Source organism: Dunckerocampus dactyliophorus, chromosome 11, assembly GCF_027744805.1.
Source record: "Dunckerocampus dactyliophorus isolate RoL2022-P2 chromosome 11, RoL_Ddac_1.1, whole genome shotgun sequence".
Classification (NCBI taxonomy): domain Eukaryota; kingdom Metazoa; phylum Chordata; class Actinopteri; order Syngnathiformes; family Syngnathidae; genus Dunckerocampus; species Dunckerocampus dactyliophorus.
In genome coordinates, this window is record NC_072829.1 from 10621329 (window position 1) to 10644315 (window position 22987).

The window sequence follows — 22987 nt, forward strand, 5'->3', positions numbered from 1 at the left end:
CAGCTCTTAAAAATGTCAACATTACGGGATGGAGCCCCAGGACAGCCAGACATGTGGTACCACCATAGAACATCACGGATGGCATCCAAACCTTTGCCTCGTCGTCCTCCTGCACTTCATCATTATTTCACCAACTTGATACTGTGCAGGATGCTAACATTATTTTATTACATCAAGTCACACATGTGATCAAATAATACATACTGTATATTAATACTTAGAAATGCTATACAAGTATCGTCCCTATAGTCAAATGATCCTTAAATGATCTCCATATACACATTTTAAAAATAATGTGTTGTTGCTGATCAGTGTTCAGTGTACTGATGAGCGAAGTAGACGTCACGTTTAGCTCTGAGCTGAGAACCTTTCTTTTTCTCCTGTAAAACCTCCATTTAAAAAACTAATAACTTTGCTTCTATAATGTCACAGTCTGTTTGTTCTCCTTCACTTTTAGTTAGGTTTTCGCTCCCCTTTTGCGATTGAAGGCAGATATCATTCGGTCATGACGTCAGGTTAAACATGCGAACACATGACACTACCAGGAAGTGGTTCACGAGGCCGGTTCGGGACTGGAGGAGAAGACGTTTGGCCTCCGTCGACCGCGTAGGCTACTGGCCCGGTCGGCTGCAGACCCTTAAATTGGACACAGCCACTCAATCCAAATGAATCGTTTGAGTCTACTAATTGAAATCAATGAACCAATCCAAATGAGTTATCTGAGTTCATCTGATCCCAAGGTGTTGGTGAACCGATTCAAATGAAGGATCTGGGTTACTGGAGACCACATGGGGGCCTCATGTACAAAGACTTGCGTGGATTTCCTACTGAAACATGGCGTACGCTTACAGAAAATGGTGTCCGCACAAAAAAATCCTGTTGTATGAAACGGTGCAAAAGCATGAATCCAATCACATTTCCTTCGTACATCCCGATCAACGGGGAATTGGGCGCACATGTTGGAGTACCAGAATCCTCCCTGGGCACGCCCATATTGAAATATGCAAATTTGTATAAATATGTCCGGCACGTGCGATTCTGCTGTCTTTTGGCTCATGAAACAAAATGAATTGTTCAGGAAAGAAGGGGAATGTGAGTTGGGGACGCTCCTGCAGCAGTGTCTCGGGCTCAGGGAACTCTGGTGTCCATCGTACCGCCGCTATCAGACGTTCCCGTGCGCAGCAACCGCCATCTGCTGATGTTGGCCCAACCGGCCGCATCCTCACCCGTGCTGTGCTGGCATCAGTGATCACCTGGATCAGCTAATATGTGTCCTCACGGACATAAAACATTAAACGTATTGATTAATAAGTGAATTATGTGTCCTTGCCTCTTTAAATGGTTGAAATCACACGTCTGGCTCCAACGGCCTCCTGATTGCTGTCGTAGGTTCCCACGTCCGGTTCATCTGGAGGTGAGAGGGGATGCTGCTCTGGCAAAGGTATAGCATGCCTAAATACACGCTCCCTTCTAATGGCACCATTTGCGATGTCCTCTAGCAAGGCTAAAGCCATTGTTAAGTGTATTTTTGGCATCATTTTTGCACATGCTTTTATATCCTCTCATGTAATTGCGTACACCTGTATGCATCTGGCTAATTTCATCATGTGTCTCTGATCGCTCGGAATAATTGTTTCACATCATTCAAAGATTCCCAGCATTGCCTCTTGGTATCGCCAGTGGACTGTAGAAACGTGCGTACGCCAGCCTTGAAGTTGACATGGAGCAGCGCACATTTGCACTTTTTGATGCATCTGAACGTGTGCGTGGAAAAAGACATACGACACCTTTTTGTGCGCACGCACCCTTTGCACGAGGCCCCTGGAGAATAACGATTCGAATCACTAACCCAGGTCATTTGGGGACCGACCAGGGGCCTTACTTATAAAACTGTGCGTGGAAATCTGACTAAAAGTCTACGTACGCCAGAAACCCAACATGTGCGTAGGCACAAAAATATCCAGACCTACAAAAGGTGGCGTACGCACACATTCACGCAATTTGTCCTTCACCTGCTGTCCAAATGTGCGTACGCAACTCCACCCCACATCACGCCCTCTCCACGCCTTCAATTCGCCAGAAATGGTCAACGCAGAATGGCTCATGAATGAAAATTTAATGACCCTTGATTGCATTTTGCTCGGTTCTTCTGGATCATGGCTGCTGAGAAGCCGAAGACAAAGAAGCGGGACTTCACCGAAACAGAGGTGGAAATCTTAGTTGGAGAGCTGGAGGCCCTTAAAAACGTAATATTTGGAGGACACGGCGGTGGCATTACGAACAAGAGATGAACGAGTGGCAGCAAGTAGCATCAGGCACGCGTTTCCATTTTTTGTGAGCATGTTTCTACATTTTTATGATATCCGTCAGTGTCAAAATATTTACACAAATATTTTAATAATAATAATAACGGTGTGATGTTTTCCTGCAATGATGCATGCTTATTTCTAACACATGATTTCACCTCACCACTTAAAATGTGCGTCACCTTTTTGCCATGTCTCCAAAAAGTGTGTACGCCAACTACAAAGGTGGCGTAGCGGTGCGCTCATTCTCACGTCAAGTTGTGTTTTTATAGGTGTGTGGAAAACGGTGTACGCAAGCTTTATAAGTAAGGTCCCCGCTCTGGTTAGCCAATATCGTGTTCACTATCACCGTTCCAGTTGTCCTCACTTCCTGTCCAACCAAAAGGAGGAGAGTGATGTCACATGGTTTGCGGGTGCATGTAGACCCCGTAGTATAATACTCCGCAGTGTCTGTTTTGCTGCAGCGCTCCATTTTCTTGCCGCCCTCAGTCTCCTCTTGGATAACTTGTCTTGTTGTCCTCCATTGTTTGTTAGCGTGTGTCATGCTGACCCGGTGCATTCAATCCGCCTTGTTTTTTGCAGTTTCCTGGGATTTTGACCACGTTTTCACGGAATTCCACATTTCCACATCTCGTATTTTAGCGTGTTTTTGGTGTGTGCGTGATGCTATTGCCACATGTTCTCACCGTAACCACTTTGCACCGCGACGCACGAAAAGATGCCCAGGAAGCGTTCCAAATCTATTCTATATATATTTTCAGCATGAAGGAGGCCAGTGACAATCACCAGTGACAAACGGCAGTGCTTTAAGGCGAGGGCGGTCTACACACAGGGATGTACATATATACAGAGCAAAAAAATAATAAAAAAAAAGCAGCAAAGACAAACAGGTAAGAAAAAGTCTCCAGTGTAATTATTATTGATTGTCGTAGTCTTTGCATAAGCTTGTATATGAGCATGAAGTGTACATTCAAGACTTGTCAAGTTGTCTTGGAACTCCTGCTCTGCGGATCAGCGTGTCTGCATGTCCTCACAGCATCCACCTGAGGGGCAAATTCGGTCACTTTAGCCACACTAGAACCACAATGGATCGATGTGGCTGCCAAGGGGTTCCAATCAACTGTTTGACCTCAGCAGATAAACAAGACACAGACTCCTACACGGCTGACCCAAGAGCAGGAGCGAAGAGGGCACTTTACATTGAATATAACAGCATTTTTGTTCCAAAAACAACACGATTTGACACCCATACTGATGCTTCTGATGCTGATTGTTGAAGGACTGCTTGATGGTGAAGCTACAAAGCAACAGTATGCTTGCCGGAAAGAAAGAAAACAGGAGAAAATAATGAAACGAGCACGTTGCACCTAAACATTAAAAAAATCTGCATTTTTATATAAATGTGTGTGTATGTAAGGCTACATGTGGAGAAACAAAGTCAAATGAGTCATCTGAGTCCGCCAACTCGAGTCAGCAAATCAATTCAGCCAAATCATGTGAGTCTGCAGTCTTTTTGGTGAGTCCGTTAACTCAAATCAGCAAACAGTTCAAATGTCAGCCTGCGGTGTTTCCAGTTAGTCCAATGACTCGAGTCAGTGATTCAATTTAGCGGTTATCACCCAAGTGAATGGTGTTGCCAGGGAATCAGCTTTTTCTGGACAGTGAACAATTCAAATGAGTCATTTGAGTCCGCTAACTCGAGCAAGTGAACCAACTCAGTTGAATCATCTCAGTTTGCAGTGTTTAAGGCACGTCTGCTGAATCAAATAAGTGAACCAATTCAAATGGCTCATCTGAGTCCACGATGTTTCCAGTGAGTCTGCTGACTCGAGTCAGTGATTTCCTTCAGCAGATTTATCTGAGTCAGTGGTGTTTCCAGTGAATCGCCTGCACTTTGTTCGAGTCAGTAAACAATTCGAATGAGTTATCCGAGTTTGCGGTGTTTTCAGTGAGTCCACTAACTTGAGTCAGTCATTCAATCTAGCAGAATTGTCTGAGTCGCTAGTCAGTGAATCAATTTAGCAGAATCATATGAGTCTGCGGTGTTTTAAGTGAGTCCGCTAACTTGAGTCAGTGATTCCATTTAGCAGATTCGTCTGAGTCAGTGGTGTTTTTGCAGTGAATCGGCAAACTCAAGTCATTGAACAATTCATCTGAGTCCGCTGGCTCGAGTCAGTGAACCAATTCAATGTCATTTGACTTTGCTGTGTTTGAAAAAAAAGCAACAGAACGCTTCCTGAAAAGAAATAAACTCAGCAGGACAATTACATGTCAACGAGAAAATTATGCAACGAGCACTTTTGCAAATAAAAATGGAAGAAAAGCCGCATTTGTATGTATGGAAGGCTTACAGAAAAAAGAAAGTTTCTGGTCATAATAGACACTTTATGCTTTGTATTTTCCCTCATGTAAATAGTACAAATGTGCCTTTTTATACAGAATTTAGAAATTCACAAAATAAATAAATTTGCCTTGACCTTAAAATTGAATCTCAATGCTATATCATTTGTATGTACAGAGAGATCTGTGCATATTCTGTTTCATATAAACAGCGTTTTGCAGCAGAGGAGATATATTTTTTATATCTATAATTCTTTCTATTTGTGCAGCCTGCACTTCCACTCGAAGAGTTTTGGATATTGGACTGTCCTGGGTCAACTAGAGACAATGCCCTATGCTAGAGAGGACATGCATAGCTTCTCATTTGCGTATTAGAAAATAAAGCCAAAAAAGCCATTCGTCAGGGTGCTCTCGGTTCTGTTGTGGTCCACGTGATGATGCAGCATTCACTCACACACAAGTCACATTTCCTTGCACCATTTCAGTCCCCTCTTTTTTGGTTTGTGGTGATTTTTTTTTTTTTTTTTTTTTACCATTCACCGTTTAAGTCCTCTGAGATTTTCATTAAAAAAAAAAAAAGACTAACTGGCACATTTGGTAGATAGGCATCCCTGCTTCATCCATGGCTGTTCTCCTTAAGGGAGCCATTTTTTTGTCTTTATCTGAAATGCAACATTGTAAAAAAAAAAAAAAAAAAAAAAAATTTCAACACTCCCTTGATATATTTCTTTAGGCACATGATCATAAAAATATGCGAGTAAACGATTCAATCCCGAGGCTGACCGGTGCAACCTTGAGGAGCAACGTGACAACTGATCTTGGATCAAAAACAAAAACGGCCACCATCAAGTCCAAAGGTGGTCCACATGTTTTTTTGGTTCAGCTTGTGAAGAAAAAGTGTGTCAGACCTCAGCAGGCTCTGTCTTTATCTGGATAAAGTTTGCAGGCAGCTCCTGCAGGCCTTTCAGGGCTTGCAGGGACATCTCCCCGCGTACCTCCAGCTCCTCCACCGGGGTGAGGCCCTCACAAGGGCTGCTGCTCTGGGAAGAGTGTCCATTGAATGTAGCTTCACTCCCAGCCTCCTGGCCCTCTTGATTGTGGCTGCTATCGATGATGACAGTCCGGTACTGCAGCTCCGCTTCATCCATCTCCTCCTTTGCCAAAGTGTTAGCCAGGCACAGATCGCCGTTCACCATGGACTGGAAGTAGCTGGAGTCCAGCAGCTCCTCCTTTACCTGCAGCCCGCAAAAGTCGCCAGATTTAAGCACGGTGGCGATGACGGTGCCGGGCTGCTGCGCCACCATGGTCTGCCCACAGGTGGTGTTGATGGTGACCAGGCGGGGCAGGCCCGACGCGGTGGACGTGCAAGTGGCGGCAGATGAGGAGACGGTGGACGGGCCGAGGCTGGCAACCAGCAGCTGATGGGGAAGGCCCTCCTGAAGGGTGTTGGCCGCCTGCAGAGTCAGAACGTCGTTGGGGGGCATGGAGTGGAGGAGGACTCGAGGTGGGGAGGAATGGGTGGAGTCGCCGTTGGGGAGGACGGTGGTGAGGGGCATGGTTTGAAGGGATGTGGGGGAAGTCAAAACCACCGGAAGTGAAGCAGAAGCACTGATGGCCCTAGAAAGACAAATGTGAATTGTTAATTGGAGAACAGCAAAAATGGTGGATCATTTTAAAATAAATACTGTAACCTCTAATCAGGGTTTGAGAGTCTGGACTCCCATGAAGACAGTAAGACATTTACCTCATAGACTGAGCCACGTCCGCCCCCTGGTTGGCCTGGAGGATCTGAAGGAGCTGCTCAGCCGTCTGTCCAGCCTCCACATCCTGGTCATCACTGGTCTCCTTCTTCATCTGCTTCACTGACACCTGGTGGTGACCGTGGGCTCTTCCATGCCCTTTGGAGCCCCCGCGAGAGACAGCCCTCCCGCTGGTGGACCTTTGATTACCGTACTCGTGACCATCGGTGTCGTCGTCCTCGATCACCACCAGGTCAGCCGGCATCTCCTTGAACTGGTAGACCAGACGCTGACCCTCCACTTTAGCCAGGATGCCTCTCTGGTAGTAGTACCTACAGTACATAGTAGACAGTGTGGTTCACACATCTGCAAGTGGTGGCCTGCGAGCCAAAATGCAACTCAGACCAAGTTCAGTTCAAAACGTAGGAGCGACTAACGTTTCTGCAACTACTGGTGATTCCTAAAAAAAACAGAGTGCGCCTGTCATATAGATGATCTTTGACTCGCATTTTTTTTTGCAATAGGTCCTCAAAACAGCACAGCTTTCCTGCCATATAAAGCAGTGGTCCCCAACCCCGGGTACCGGGCCGTGTGTCGCACAGAAAGAAAAAATAATTTCCATTATTTCATTTTTTTAATGTTTTATTTTGAAAAGTGGCCGGATTCTCTCTGTTACATCCGTCTCACTTGACGCATGTCCATTGTGCGTGTGCTAACTTTCTCTCATGCTGCACAGATAGACTACTACTGTATTTTTACCATTTTTCTTTCACCTCATATTTGGTGTCAAATGCTGATACTATGTGGGAATGCATAAAGGTACGTTTTGATGACTTATTGAGTGCTAATGTGCACATTTGTCTCAAGTTAATTCATGCTAGCACACTGCCTTTTACCACACACGTCAAACAGCGATGTAATAATCTCTCTGGAAAAACTTGGCTGGAACTTGAACTGGTGGATGGTGGGTCGGCGTTCATTTTGTGCTTTTAATTTGATGTTATTCATGTCTTAGTTTTTACACAATACATAATAAATAAGATAAATTAGATAGCTATAATGTAAGAAACCCCCCCTCCCTGCACGGTCCGCGGTAGATTTATGGGAACACAAGCCGGTCCGTGGATCAAAAAAGGTTGGGGGCCACTGGTTTAAAGGATCTTTAACTAGCGTTTGTTTTTTGCAGTAGGTGCTTAAAAACAGCAGGTGTCATACCAGCGATTTTTTTCAGTTACAGGATCTTTAACTGGCAAAAAAATGTGTCTTACCTGAGCGCTCTTCCCATGGTCTCGTAGTTCATATCAGGCTTGTTCTTATGTTTTCCCCAAAGCTTGGAGACGGCTTTGGAGTCGACCAGCTTGAAGATGCCTTTCTCCCGCTGTGTCCACTTGATGTATTTAGGACAGGTGTTCTTGTCCTGCAGTAAAGCCAGGAGGAATTCCCACAGGTATATGGTGTTGCCTGCAAATGAGGATGAAAATGACATTGGGCTTCTTTCTTTTATACTGAAGCACACCTTACAGATATGTACAGTATTATTCAGCCAATATTGTAGTGGTTCACTGGTTTCGATGGATTACAACACTTTTGGTATTACAGTTTAACGCTCTTGAGGTTGTACAGTTCAGAATTAAACTAAAATATAAGTTGCCCAGTTTAAAACTCTGTGTTGCAGGATGTCAGCATATGACGCAAACATCTCAGGATTAACTCTGCACATAATTTGCCTTTTCTTTGGCTTTTTTAAAAGACAGCAAAAGAAGGCGCAGCCTCAACAAGAGGTGTTAAGAACAACAACAAGCGAAAAGATAACTTATGTGAAGTAAGTGGACTTGCACTGAATGTCACAATTTGTTATGAAGGAGGGTTTTTTGTGATGAACTTTTTACACTCGTTTGACAGTCAGGAGTTAAAAAATGATATGTGCAACATGAGTGATCATTAGTTATTTGCATCACACCTTCATCGTTCATCATTAATACTACAGAAGCGCTCGGAGAGCACGGACCTCCGGCAAGCGCCATCGTTCCCCCCATATTGTGATTCACACCAAAATAATAATCCTACATTTTTTGGATCAGATATTTTGTAGAATCCATTGGAAACTCGTCCTGTATTGTTTTTCCAAGTCCTCTGACCATTTTTTGTGGAGTTACTGTATATGCACAAATCCCGAAAAAAGTCCTTATCTCGCAATGTTAAAGAATCCTTTATTTAATTCCTGGATCCCGACGGTGATCCGGATCACCCCCAAAATTGAATCAGTTCGTCCATATCACCTTTTCAACAATTCCTGAAAATTTCATCCAAATCCATTCAGAACTTTTCAAGTTATTTTGAACACAAACAAAGAGACGAACAGTTAAAAACACCGGCAAAAGCAACCTGCACGCTGAGCTTGCACTGTGCTTGGCGGTGGTAATAAAATTGAGCACCATTTTTCATCTATTTCTTTCTTCTCCTTCATCCTCTTCTTTTTATTGGGTGAATAAAATTGTCATTTTTTTCCATTTAATATTCTTATTCTGCCGTTTTTTTGTCCTCCAACTACTCCTTCATTTTTCAACCGATTCAAACCATTCACAAATTGTTTCGTTCATTTGGGAATAGTTAGCTATCTATTCAGATGTTCAAAAACATCCCAGATTTTCCACAATTGCACATGATTTTTTTCCAATTGAAAATGAATGGGAAATTTTTCAAAGTCCAATATTTCTCACATTTCTCAACCGATTCGGACCACGGCCAAGACAGAATGCTCAAATTATTGGGGATTTTTTTTTTTTTTTGCCAACAGTTTTGGTCTGCGCCATACAGTGTGGGCATTTTCTTTCAAGATTCCCTCAGGTGCACCTCCTAAGACAGGGGTGTCAGACTCGTGCCCTGGAGGGCCGAGACACTGCAGGTTTTCTCTTCAACCAGTTTCTCCAGCAGGTGATTTAATTGATGAGCTCCTTCCCTCACATTGAAGGAGGTGTTGATCATTAAAATCACCTGTTTTAGCGGCCGACTGGAAAGAAAACCTGCAGTGTCTCGGCCCTCTATGGCACGAGTTTGACACCTCTGTCCGAAGCTGTCTGTCACCCTTTATATGTATGTAATGATGTGGCAATCGCCAACGAATCAGCTCTCAGAGCCGGCTCTTTGAAATGAATGACAAGAGCCAGCTTGTGTCGTTGGGAGCCAACGGCGAGCCGACTAGTTTTTCCTCTTCTTTTTTACTGCTTAAGGTGAAACCTCCACCATTTGGTGGTTAAGTGTTCGGCAAAGTCAAAATGAACAGTTTTTTTTTTTTATTCCGCCTCATTTTTTTGTCTGCTAACTCCTCCTTCATCTTTCAACCAACTCAAACCAATCCAATGTCCAAATGTTCAGCTCATTCAGGACAAGGTAGCTATCTGCACAGTCAAAATATTCCAATATTTAGTGTAATTTCCTAGTTTCTGTGAAAATGTTCTCACTGAAAATGAATGAATCATTCTGCTGGTTCTACAGACGTGACATAAATCACGTGAGAGTGCTTGATTCCCAACCTAGAAGTTGCTGGTTCAATTCCTGTGTAGTCATCCATCTTGTTTTATAAAATGCTATTACGTCAGACAGAAGTCACTGTCCTCTAATCACCACCACCTGTAGACTAACTAGACGACGGTCGAACTGATGTTAAGAGTAAATTCTGATTGATTGAGCCGGGGGTCACACCCCCTTGGTTTATAGCGCTATAATCGTTCCACAAACTTTTCACAGTCGCGTACCCCTTCAGACATATGACTTGAAGCCAAGTACCCCCTACCTGCACACTTAAAAAAGCATAAACCATTTTAAATTGCCATTCAATTGAAATGTTAAGCATGATTAATTGGTTAATTTTATAGTAAGTAATTCTGGTTGGAAAATTTGTATTTTGCATGGTCAAATTTTGATACAAGTTTTACATGAGCACTGATAAATAGATAAGATGTGTATTTCTCTTGGCGATGAATAAAGTATCTAAGTATCCTAAATATATTTTATTTTCAGCCGGATGTTGGGATCCTTCCGTTTGAATGGGTTGAACCTGAGCTTCACTTTTGTCCTCTTGCAATCGCTATGATTTAAGTCTGCATATTAATTTGATACCAAATTGAAATGGAAAGTTGAACAAACCTGATAAAGCAGTATCTGAAGTACAAAAATACATACAAGCAGCGATAAAGCTCCCACTCTAAATCCCCACTCTCTCATGCTAACACGCACATACAGTACATTGACAGGTTTTCACAGTGCAGAGATTGGAACACCAATATACATTAAACCTTCAAGATTAAACCCTCTTAATACACAACATAATCATCAAACTGGCTTACTTACAGTATTTATATACAGTAAGTCACACAGAGCAATGAAGACCTACTGCAATGAATGCGGTTGTCTCCTTCCTGCTTTCTGCTACGACTGCACGCTCTGTGCTATGAGGAGTTCAGGTGCGCTCGTAATTGTGAGGGTGAGGCGTGTTTTTTTTTCATTTTTATTCACATACCCCCACTTTGGGAACCTAGGCTCTACAGGTTAACATACTGTACAGTAGCTCAATTGGTAGAGTAGTCGTCTCACAACCGTGAATGTTGTGAATTCAAACTCTGTCTTCATTTTCAATAAAATTATACTACATTTAACATTCAGCTTTTTTTTCTTATAAAGACCTCATATACATTCTGCATTTCAACATTTAGATATATTAACAGTATTTCAGTAGAACTTCAGCTCAGCTTCCAAACTATTCTTACATTCACTCTACATTTCAGCATATTTCCACAGCATTTCAGTCCAGCTTCAGCTCTTCAGCTTCCAAACTACTCCTACATTCATTCTACATTTCAACGATCACACTTTTTCAACGCATTTCAGTTTTGCTTCAGCTCTTCTGCATAGCATGTACATTTAATAAAGGAGACAGTTTGACTATTGACTATTCTATTGACTTTTGACTATCCATCCATCTATTTTCTATGCAGCTTCTCCTCATTAGGTGTCGCAGGGGCATGCTGGGGCCAATCCCAGCTGACTTTGGGCGACAGGGGGGGTACACCCTGGACTGGTCGCCAGCCAATCGCAGGGCACATATAGACAAACAACCATTCACACTCACATTCATACCTATGGACAATTTAGAGTCTCCAATTAACCTAACATGCATGTTTTTGGAATGTGGGAGGAAACCGGAGTACCCGGAGAAAACCCACGCATGCACGGGGAGATGACTATTGACTATTTCTATCATTTTCTATGTGAATCTCAACAAACCAGTAGCATCCTGGAATGGCTGTGTTCGACCTTGCATTGTGTGACCATTTGTGGCAGGTTTTAACCAGAGGTGGTTAAAAACAGCAAAGTTCTCCCCAGTAGTGTCTTAAATCCCAGTCACCATGACAGGCTGATGTATGTGTGTGAGACTAAAACCACCCCGCCAGCACTGGCAGTGTCACCCTGTGTCAGTGGAGCATCAATGTGCCCGTAAGCGTACAATCTTGTCCCTGCAGGCCCTGAGAAGACCATAATTCAGAATACCCCTCACCCCCCCACCCACCTTCACATGGTGACACAGAACATCACACAAGAGCAGGAGAGACCTTGATTTTGACTGGCGAGTAACTTGTTATGGAGGCTTACCTTTGCCCTCTTTGCTCTTCTTCCTGAGTGGCAGGTTAGGGGTGGAGATGGGGGAGCATGAGCGCACCACCCGGGGCTTCCGCACTGAGGGGAGGTCATGCGTTAGAAGATCACCACACAAACACACACATACACACGTATTCTACAGCATGCTCACCTTTGGTTTTCTTCTGTGGCTTCAAGGCACATTTTTGTGGAATGTCGTCCATGGATGAGGTGTCCTCGTCCAGCGACATGTCAAGGGCGCTGTTCTCCATGTGGTCGGGCCTCAGCGGGGGGTAGTTCAGGTCCGACTCCAACAGAGCGCCGTAGGTGTGAACTAAAGCAGTGTCGAAAAGCGCCATAAAATTAAAATAATTTATGTGGACACATTTCAGAATTTGGTAACTTTTTTTTACATTTTCCTACAGAGTGGAATCAAAGCAAAATATGCCACTGAAGTTGAACAAAACCCATAATTCATATCGCCGTCATCATGTTCGACCTCTGCCAATCTTGCAAATTTGATCTGAGCAAGCATCTAAAGAAAAAGCCATGTTTTGTTTTTTCTTAGACTTTTTTGTGATGCCAGGACAAGGAAAAAAAGGCGAAGTGTAATGATAACCAGAGAATAGGAAATGGAACTTATTGTGACAATGGTGGCAACATTAAGCAGACCGTAATAAAAAAAAAAACAATGGTTTTGATTTTCAAGGCACCCAAACCGCTTCACAATGCAGTGAACCCATTATTCATTCTCTTCTCAGTCACAGTGGTGGTGGTAAACTACATCTGTATCAACAGCTGCCTTGGGGTAGTCTGACTCTCTCTGACTCTGAAATGTGGCTGCCAATTCGCGCCTACGTCCTCTCAGACCAAAACCACACATTAATTCACATTCATAAACTAGTGTGGGCAGCATTGGAGGCAAGGTGGGTGAAGTGTCTTGCCCAGGGACTCAGCGACAGTGACTGGGTGGAGGGAGCGAGGATCGAACCGCCAACGTGCTCTACCTCCTGAGCCACTGCCACCCAGTGGCAAAATGGAATGTTTACTGCAAAAATAAGCTGTCTTTATGTGTGACTCCAGCACACTAAAGAAAATTACAGAATGTGCCATTGAGGCATCCGAGACATAACCCAAGAAAATAGTTTGTCTCAAAGTAGGATTTTTATTACATTTTCAAACACAGTGAAACCTATAAAGTAAAACATATCACTAAAATCAGAATTCATACCGCCATCATCACGTGAGACCTCTGCTAATCTTACAAGATTTCATCTTAGACAGCATTAGAAGAGGAAGGCACTTTTTGCTTTTACTTTGACTTTTTTTTAATACCAGTGATGGCAGGAAAACTGATGGTGATGACCAACAGGACATCCCACATAAGCTCCATGTGTCCCTGTCCTTGCTGCTCAGTACAATAAGGCTAATGCAACAATAAATCAGTAATAATAATTAAAAGTCAATGTTCACTGCAAAACACTTGCACGACAGTTAAGAATGTCAAAATGTTACTAAAAACATTGCCTGTGCAGTTAATTACATGTTAAAGGTTAAGACCCCGATCAATTCCTATTTGAGTAACTCACTCACCAGGAGTCTGTATTAACTCATTTAATACCAAAGACATTATACGTTTTTATAAACCCGAATGCCCGATCACCAAAGATGTCATCATAAGTCTTTTATGGGTTTTTTTGCGCAAGAGGCAAAAAGAGGTGATGACCCAACTGCAGACTAATAATGGATGTCACTTTTACGGCAGCTTTAAGTCATAAAAACGGCGACAAGGTGGCAGAAGTGCATTTCATAAGAGCTCGGCATAGGTCTTTTGCATGTAAAAACACACTCGACAGCAAGGAGGAAGTGGAAGAGCAAGGAGTATAGCGCGCAGAAGGTTACACACTGTAGGGAAATTTGAACGCAAATGTGAAAATTGTAAATAGTTCATGGTGTTATATTTGTAAATTAATTGTTATTTTGATGTAAACAACCCTTTTTTTGTGTTGTGTATGTTGTGGTATAGTTGTTTCGATATTTGTGCTGTCACAAAAGCAAAAAGTTTGTGTTAAAAAGTTATGCTTGAAATGTATCTTTCCACAAAAAGCTGTTTTTCTCCCTTTTCTAGTCGGGAACTGATATTTTCCCGAAACGTATCTATCTATGTTGTACTGCTGATTACTAAAGAACGGAAAAAGGTAGAAACAAGCTTTTTTTGCTGAGGAAAGATGGGAGTCTAATCTTTCTTTTGGTAGGTTCCATGTTTATAGAACACAATATTCTGTGTACCTCGAAAAATCAGTCAAAATCGTCTAAAATGGCCGGTACTAAAGGGGTTGTCTTTTGAAAAATGGCTGGGATTGAATGAGTTCATTTATAATTATGTCATAGTAAAGGTATAGTAGCTAAAATGTACGGCATACATGTACCACTGTCAAAAAAAGTCAAAATTTTTACATGTTTATGTCTTTATGCTTCGTTGCTAATGTTTTTTTGTTAAGCGCTTAGATTTCACACTTTGTTAGGCGGTCCTTGAACGCACCATAGTTACTGTGAGACCCAAAAGTGAAATAACTTATAAAACTATATAAAACTTATATACTGTACCTAGTGTATAACTTCTACACATTGACTCCAATTCCATCTGTTCATCGACCATCGTAAATGATCATTGATTAATGGTGAGTACCGTACATTTTGTAATTTAAAATGTATTTAAGTGTATTTAACTGTGTGAGGCATATTGAAGAAAGAAGGGAAGGGTTCTGGAGTTGAGGAGAATGTCAATGTGACGCTAGCAGGAAGGTTTGGAGGAAGGCGGGGAACGAATCAATGACTAATGTTTTTTATTCTTTGTTTGTTTTTTTCTGCATTCACTAGCAATCCCAGAACGTAACCCACAAAAAGCGGGACCTAGTGTATACAGTATAGGTCGATAAAAAGTCGTCTTACGCATGCGCTTCTCATCCAGTATGTTGTTTGGTGACTCCATGTTGAGGAGAGCTGCCGCAGCCTCGTTTGTCTCCATGCTGTCTTCTGCGCCTGAAACGGTCTCTAAACACAAGACGACACAACACATTACTCTATTACATGCCCATGCTTCATGTGGTGTCGCTGCATGGATGATATCACATACACTCACAGGGTCACCACATTAGGTACACCCGCACAATGTCATATGATTTCTATTTTGTAATGTCAATTCAAGAACAGCATCAAAATCTGAGCCTTTGTAGAGATAATTATGCTTCTGACTGACATTGTATTGTATGGAGCAGTACAATAACATTGTGTCAATTATAAAAATGAGATTTATTACCTTTGTAAAAGCACATTTTTTGACAGACAACATTAGGTTCGGACTCCAATTGCGTGCCCGGTCAATTTTTTTTGGTGCTCCGATTGTCATAGATGCTGTAAGCCAGTGGTTCCCAAACTTTTCACAGTTCCATACCCCTTCAGCCATTTGACTTGAAGCCATTTACCGCCTCCTCCCGCACAATTAAGTTGAAATACTGAACATGATTAATTGGTTAGTTAATTTCATTGTAAGTAATTAAGTCTGGTTCAAAAATCTGTATTTTTCACTGTCAAATTTTGATAAAAGTTTTACATGAGCACTGATAAATAGATAAGTATGCATCATTCAGCCAAATGTTGCGGTCTTTCCGTTTGAATGGGTTGAACTTGAGCTTCACTTTTGTCCACATGCAATCGCTATAATTTAAGTCTTCATATTAATATAATACCGAAATGAAAGGGAAAATTTAACTCATTCAATACCAAAAATGCAGTTACACGTTTTTATAAACCCGAACAATCGATCGCAACAATGAGGCAAAAACAGGTGATGACGCAACTCTTCACTAATGCAATTCACTTCAGAGTAATTTTAAGCCATAACAACGGCCACAAGGGGGCAGAAGTGCATTTGATAAGAGATCGGCAGAGATCATGTACAGTAGATGGAAAAATCACACATGGCAGGAAGGAGGAAGTGAGAGCACGGAGGAATGTAGCGTGCAGAAGGTTACGCACTGTAGGGAAACAGACATAGTTCATTTGCAAATGTGAAAATTATAAATAGTTCATGGTGTTATATTTGTAAATAAATGATTATTGTTACATAAATTAATTATATTTGTAAATAAATGATTATTGTTACATAAATTAATTAATGTTATTTGATTTAAAACAACCCCTTTTCGTGTTGTTTATGTTGGTATAGTTGTTTAGCTATTCGAGCTGTCACAAAAGCAAAAAATATTTGTGAGTAAAAGTTATGCTTGAAATGTATCTTTACACAAAAAGCTGATGTTCTCCCTTTTCTAGTCGGGAACTGATATTTTCCTGAAACTTACCTATGTTGTAATGCTGACTACGAAGGAACGGAAAAAGGTAGAAACAAACTTTTTTTTCTGATGATAGACGGGAGTCTAATCTTTCTTTTGGTAGGTTCCATGTTTATATAGCCACAGAACACAATATTCTGTGTGCCTTGAAAGATTAGTCAAAATCGTCTAAAACGGTCGGTGCTGAAGGGGTTGTCTTTTGAAAAATGGCTGGGATCGAATGAGTTAACAAACAAAAATACATACAACCAGCGAAAAAGTCTGATTTTCGGGGGAATCCCCACTCTCTCATCCTGACACCCACATACATTGACAGGTTTCTACAGTGTGCGCATTGGAACACCAAAATAAATGAAATCTTCAAGATTAAACACTCTCAATACACAACATAATCCTCAGGCGCTCAGGCGTACTCGTAATTGTGAGTGTTAGGCGCTAATTGTTTTTCATTTTTATTCACGTACCCCCATGACAATTGGCGAACCCCTGGCTGGTTGTACCCAAACTGTGGTACAAGTACCTCTGGTACTCAGGAACACCAGAGAGTTTAAATTTTTTAAATTAATCGAATTAGAGATATATACATATGAAACAATTTTACAAATGTAAATGTATCACCCAAAGAGTTACTGGAATTCAATTCAATTTCAAATTTCCTTGGCTGAAATATTAATGTTTAACTTACTTCATACGCCACAAGCTAATTCACTGTGAGTCCAAGCCACATATTCCAAGACAAAACCGTGATGGTAAGCGGAGGTTGCAAAAACGTTGCAAAATATCACTGAGGTGTGAAAATGCTGGCTAGGTAAGCTATTTGATCGTTTTATAATGGATTTTTATAACCCATGTTTGTTGTTATAAATGCATGTCGGTTGTCTTCTCAGATATATAACAAAAAGGCTACGGGTGAACACATACGTGTATAAATTATGGCAGTATATGATGTATCTTGGTACGTTTTTGTCCTTGGGAGTAAAAACAGTTTGGAAAACCATGTTGTAGATTGTGCAGGTGTACATAATTAAGTGTCCGGTGACCGTCAATTGCTAATTGGAGTACACATGATGATGAAACAGTCCAAAGTTTAGGCAAAAGAGCGATAAAATTCCAACCTGAGAGGTGCACCCCTCCCACCAAGATGGAGGGCGTCTCCACCACTTGGAGCGTGTTGTCCATCATGATGCCGTTGGTCACCTCATCCGACTCCAGGCCCGAGTACACCTGCAGCAGATCGGTGGTGGGCACCGGCTCCACGATGACAGCGGGGAACACTGATGGGTCATCCAGCTGAGCACACGCACACACGCACACACCATGAGTGGGAGGCAGCGGATTGGCTCAATAGTTGTAAAATATTAGGAAAAAAAGTCCTGCAGATGAATAACACAACCTGACTTATTTTTACAGCCTTATAAAACCTAGCGGGCTCCATGTGCAATTTGAGCTAAGTGAAGACACGTAGCATGGAGGACAGAAGCTCATTTCTGCAGGCGTTGGAGTAGTCTGCAGGGAGCCCCCCCTTCCCAAAAAAAGATAGGAAGGAGGCGGCCTACTTGGCTCAGAAGTGTTAATAAAACCAGCCAACGTGGATGCAGTTATTGTCAATTTCACACAAAATGTGCTCTGGGAATTCTGTAGGGAGTCTTTCACTTTATTTAAACCTCTTTTCTTACTGATGCTGGTTATATCAATGCATGGCACTAAATACATACTCGCAGATGCACAACTTTCATACATGCAGTACTGCACACAGCATCAAATTAATCATAAATTCCACTTTGACTGAGATAACGATGATATTTGTTGGTATTTATATAACAATATGTTTATTGTTAGTGTGCTTGTAGATTGTAGATTGCACTGCACCATACCCAAAGGTGTTTCTAATATTGCGGTGACCTAATTTCCTTAGATGATCGAGAGGGGTGTGCATTCATGTAAATTAACTCTTCTACTCCTGAACCGCCGCACAGAAACGGGTGGAAATTTCCTAACATGCACCCCTACTGTGTTGTCTGTGCTATTACTTCTCAGACAAAAACAACACATGGTGGCTCCGTTATTATTGACGTGAAATTTCTCGCACAGCTTTACGTATCACCCACTGTAACTTTAGGGTGTTTTGCCCCACAACATTTGGTACACGCCGAGCTGACAAGAATGTGTGTATAAAATTTGAAAAATCCATGGACATGTATGCGATCAAACACAACGTCTCTGCAGGGGCACAGGGACTTAGCAACAAACTGCCCATAAGTCGATGGCTGGTTGTTGAATGATTGTACAACTTTGAGGATATGGTTTTTTATGTACGCTACCATTTCTGGCAAAGCAACCCCTAGGGGGCACCACAAAAGGAACTTATCATTAATGTATACAACTGTAACAATAATAAAACATAAATATTAATTAATAAAACGTTAACTTGCATTGGACCTCATTTTATTGCGTAGATAATTTTCCCTGCAGTGTTTGCGTGTTTTTAGTCATTTATATGGCAGTTTTAGCTGCAGTGCCACCTTGTTACCACTAGATAGCAGCAGAACACACTAAAAATCAACCAGGTTGTTCCTCAGTTTGGAAAAACAAAAAGTTGCCTCAGGGAGTCATGATTATTAAGCAGTTAAATGAAACAATGCTGGGTGTTTCTTGACTCTTTTTTCTTTTTTTTCTCTTTACAACATACCCCAAAAAAGCGTCATCTTAAAAGGAAAGAGTGTTGCACAATCGTGAAGTCACACAAAGGGCCAAAAACAACAAATACAGTGTTGCATCTGTGTTTGTGTGTGCGTGTACGCTCCAGCCACAGTTGATTAAAAGTGATAAAAGGATGGCGGGGGTGCAGCAGGAGGAGCAGAATAAAGGCTTATCTGTGTCTTTGGACAAGTGTCCATTCTTGGCGTGGACCTCTGGGGCATACCAGGTGTTCAGGCTTGGGGGCGGGGGGTAAAATGGAGCCCTGCACATTTGGGCTACATTTTAACCAGAGAGCTAATAGAGCTCTTTGGTATTTGGAGCCATTGTTAATTGGTGGTTGTTGACAGACAGGGAGTCCTACATTGAGGAGGACGGACAACAACACCGTGCCATCTCGGACAATGTTTGCTTTGGCTACAAACAATATGAACAGATTAGTGGAATGTTTCCCATTAAGACGAGACACACTATCAAGATTGAAAGACAAGCGTGCCTGTCTGAGCTCGCTGATGCTCGACGTCCTTGAGAGAGTCAAGTGTGTGTGTGGAGACATTTTGACTATTGGTGGGCTCCACTCCCCAAACAGTGAAATGTCCCACAGCATGCTGACACAGCTTGTTGTCTCTGCAGATGTTTTGATGTTGATGTCTTCCTCCAAGCTTGTATTCTCATGTCAAGTGTTGATGAGAGACAGAGAGGGGCGTTGCAGCGACTCCTACTTGACTTTTAACGGCTATTTCCTTTGTTGTTTCTAATGTTTCCTCGTTTGCATTTCCCCATTTTTGTCTGTCAAAAAATCCTTCTGCTTTATATTTTACGTTAGAAACACCTGCGCACTCTACGGTAGTGATATCCCAGTCCACAATTCTGCCCTTTTAAAGTGAAAAATGTTCAGTTTTGTAATTATGAGAGCTGCTTCTAATATGTTAGTTCCCTTATTTGGCAACATGGTAAGGGTAACATATTAGAAACAGCTCTCTGGGGACAGTTTATAGCACCACAAAAAAAAATCATTAAAATAATCATTTTCAAATTAAAAATGAAAACAGTAAAAGTTTAAAAAATATATATAAATGTGAAACGTATTTTTTATTCATTAATAGAGTTACAATAGTATAATAAATATAACACTGATTTTCTGATGATTTCATTATTTTTCATTTACATGTAGTCCATCCGGAAAGCATTCACAGCACTTCACCTTTTCCAAATTTTACTCCAAATTTACTCCAAAATGAAATAAATTCATGTTTTTCCTCAAACGTCTACACACAACACTCCACAATGACAACATGAAAAAAAGCTTTTCTGAAATGTTTGCAAATGCATTAAACGTAAAAAAAACACTTAAGAAAACGCACGTACATAATCTACTTACAGTCGCAAATACCATAATGTAAATTAAAACTGTAAATGGCAATTTTTTGACTGTTTTTAATTGATTTAGTTGTAATATTATTCAATTACTTAGTTCTAGACAGTGGATGCCCTCCATGAAGCCATCTTCCACTAGCCTCCTGGAGACACTGGCGTCAAGCATGCCCAAACCAATTTTTGAGGTGATTAAAGGGATAGTTCGGATTTTTTGACATGAAGTTGTAGGACATCCCCATCAGCAGTGTAGTGCATCAACAGTGATTTCCCCCCACTTGGTCCCATGAGCCAAGTTCCGGTCGGTTTTCAGTGTTGAGGAAAGTAGTTCCAGCTAGTTGGTGGGGTCACTTTAGTAAAGCGTTTTGCTTCTCAAAACAATATGCATTCAAAAGACTAATACATTTGCATCACAAAACAGTTTTCCACGAAAAAGTGAAGCCCTCACAATCAATCTGCGTTATTTTCTCTCCGTTCGTATCACTGCGCTCTGATGTGTTCCACAGTGTTTACATGCGCGGATGACGACCGCTGCGACGCAAGAGTGTTAAACTTGGAGCTAGGCTATTGTCCCAAAAAAATATTTACAAAAACGATGCGGACAAGTAATTACCAGGGCTGTAACGACAGAATGTGTCTGAATCGCCCGATATAGTCCATCATTTTCCTGTCACGGACATTGCTATGAGACAACTTTGACTAAAGGTGGGAACAGCTTCATGTGTGTAGTGCACACTGCAGCAAGAAGGATTACGTTCCTAAACGCCCAAGAGGAAGAAACAGCTTTTGAAGAGTTCTGCTGTTCCAGCACCCCAGGTAAGCTATACTAGCTAATTAGATGCCGCCTACCACCTTGTTTACAAGCTAACTACTCGGAACAGACTATCAAGAATCAGCTACCAACGCTCTGTGCAACAAATCACCAAATGTCATATGACCAGTGAAGCTGCTACATTGTTATTATAGTCAGCTACGTGGAAGTGTGGATCGTCACTACGTTTCTGTGATTATGCTTCCTGTCATAATATATATGTTAGCTGTGTGTGAGTTTAAAAAAAACTGACAAGAGATGTCCAGTGTCATTTGCTAAACAGTCAAAATAACAAAAAATGAATATGTATAGTCTACTCGCATCGACAGCTGTGGGTCCAGCTTCAGCACTTGTCTGTCCCTCCTCTCTCTCTCTCTTTGCCCACTCTGACAAAGTTTGGCATCCGTGTATTCCTATTGACAAAGTTAACTCTTTGGCTTTGTGCTACAAGGAATGTTGCCATCACTTGTTTCATAGTCAGATGTGTTTACTTTCACTATCCCAGCAGTAAACACTGTGAAGCAGGTGATGGAAATGTGCGCAACAGTTGACAGCTAGTAGCAGCTCACGGTGGTGCCAACGGAAAATAACGCCGAGCGGTTGTGAGGTCTGACTTTTTTGTGGAAAATGGTTTCATGATGCAAACGTATTAGTCTTTTGAATGCATATGATTTTGAGAAGCACACTTTACACTTTACACTTTACTTAAGTGACCCCACCAACTAGCCGAATCTACTTTCCTCAACACTGAAAACCGACCAGAACTTGGCTCACAGGACGAAGCGGAGGCCAAAGTCACTGTTGATGCACTACACTGCTGATGGGGCTGTCCTACAACTTCATGTCAAAAAATCCGAACTATCCCTTGAACAGCAATGGGGCAGTGACTCCTTTTTTGCAAATTGTATTTCTCTTTTACAGGGGCTCCTGTTTTTTGTTTTTTTTTTTTTTTTGGGGGGGGGGGGGGGGGGGGGTTTAGCTATGGTCTTCAACTTTTCATCAGCTGATGAACAGCCTACTTCACTTTAATGCTTGTTTCCAATACATTGCTTAATACTTTTTCTTTCACTCCATTTTTTCCTTTGCATTTTGAAGCTCTGCATAGAACCTCCTTAAGATCCAAAGTGCAAAATGTACATTCTTGCAATTTTTCAACTGGATAAGTGGCATAGAAAATGTATGGATGGATAGGTGTATTATTATTGAACTAGGGATGCTCCAATCATGGTTTTATTCTGCCGAATCCAATCCCATCATCCATGAGTGAGATTGTCTGATCCCGATAACATGGATTAAATGTAAATTTTTCAGTTCTTCTTCAATTGCTTGGTTGTTTTAAAAGCAAAATGTCACTGTAGTAAAAAGTCACATTTAGAGTCCAAAGAAGAGAAGCTTGGCAGATAACTCTAGCTGGAGAGCTAGCTAGCTGCTGCCAGTGACAGCTAGGCAAAGATGCAAGATAAATTCAACGGCATTATGTTTGATAATGGTTGGCGCAGCCTGTGTCAAGCTGTTAAACTGAATCCATGAGGTTTTACAGACTACTTTTTATTCTTGTGGCAATACGGGACAGTGTGCATCCGTTGTGTGCTCAATACAAACCTACATGACACAGCACACATGTAGTGTTTGCCGCCAATGCTTTGAATGGCATTTATCAGCATATGCTGATCACACGGTTTTTATGGAAATTGTCAGAGATTGGTCAGCGGCCGATTGATCGGAGCATCCCTA

The 22987-nt window shown here is 41.7% G+C and overlaps 1 protein-coding gene across 5 annotated transcripts in view; it reads right to left on the reverse strand.

Annotated features, from left to right (window-relative positions):
• Positions 1-3095: 3095 nt before the first annotated feature.
• elf1 (E74-like ETS transcription factor 1) overlaps positions 3096-22987 on the reverse strand; it is a 69271-nt gene continuing 49379 nt past the window's right edge. For all 5 annotated transcript variants that reach the window (XM_054791424.1, XM_054791427.1, XM_054791429.1 and 2 more), the window contains 7 exons: positions 17487-17661; positions 14972-15073; positions 12192-12353; positions 12035-12118; positions 7654-7846; positions 6391-6717; positions 3096-6263 (listed from right to left, as the gene is read on the reverse strand). In XM_054791424.1, the coding sequence (XP_054647399.1) occupies positions 5549-6263; positions 6391-6717; positions 7654-7846; positions 12035-12118; positions 12192-12353; positions 14972-15073; positions 17487-17661 (1758 nt within the window). In that variant the 3' untranslated portion in view covers positions 3096-5548. The remainder of the gene's footprint in view (positions 6264-6390; positions 6718-7653; positions 7847-12034; positions 12119-12191; positions 12354-14971; positions 15074-17486; positions 17662-22987) is intronic.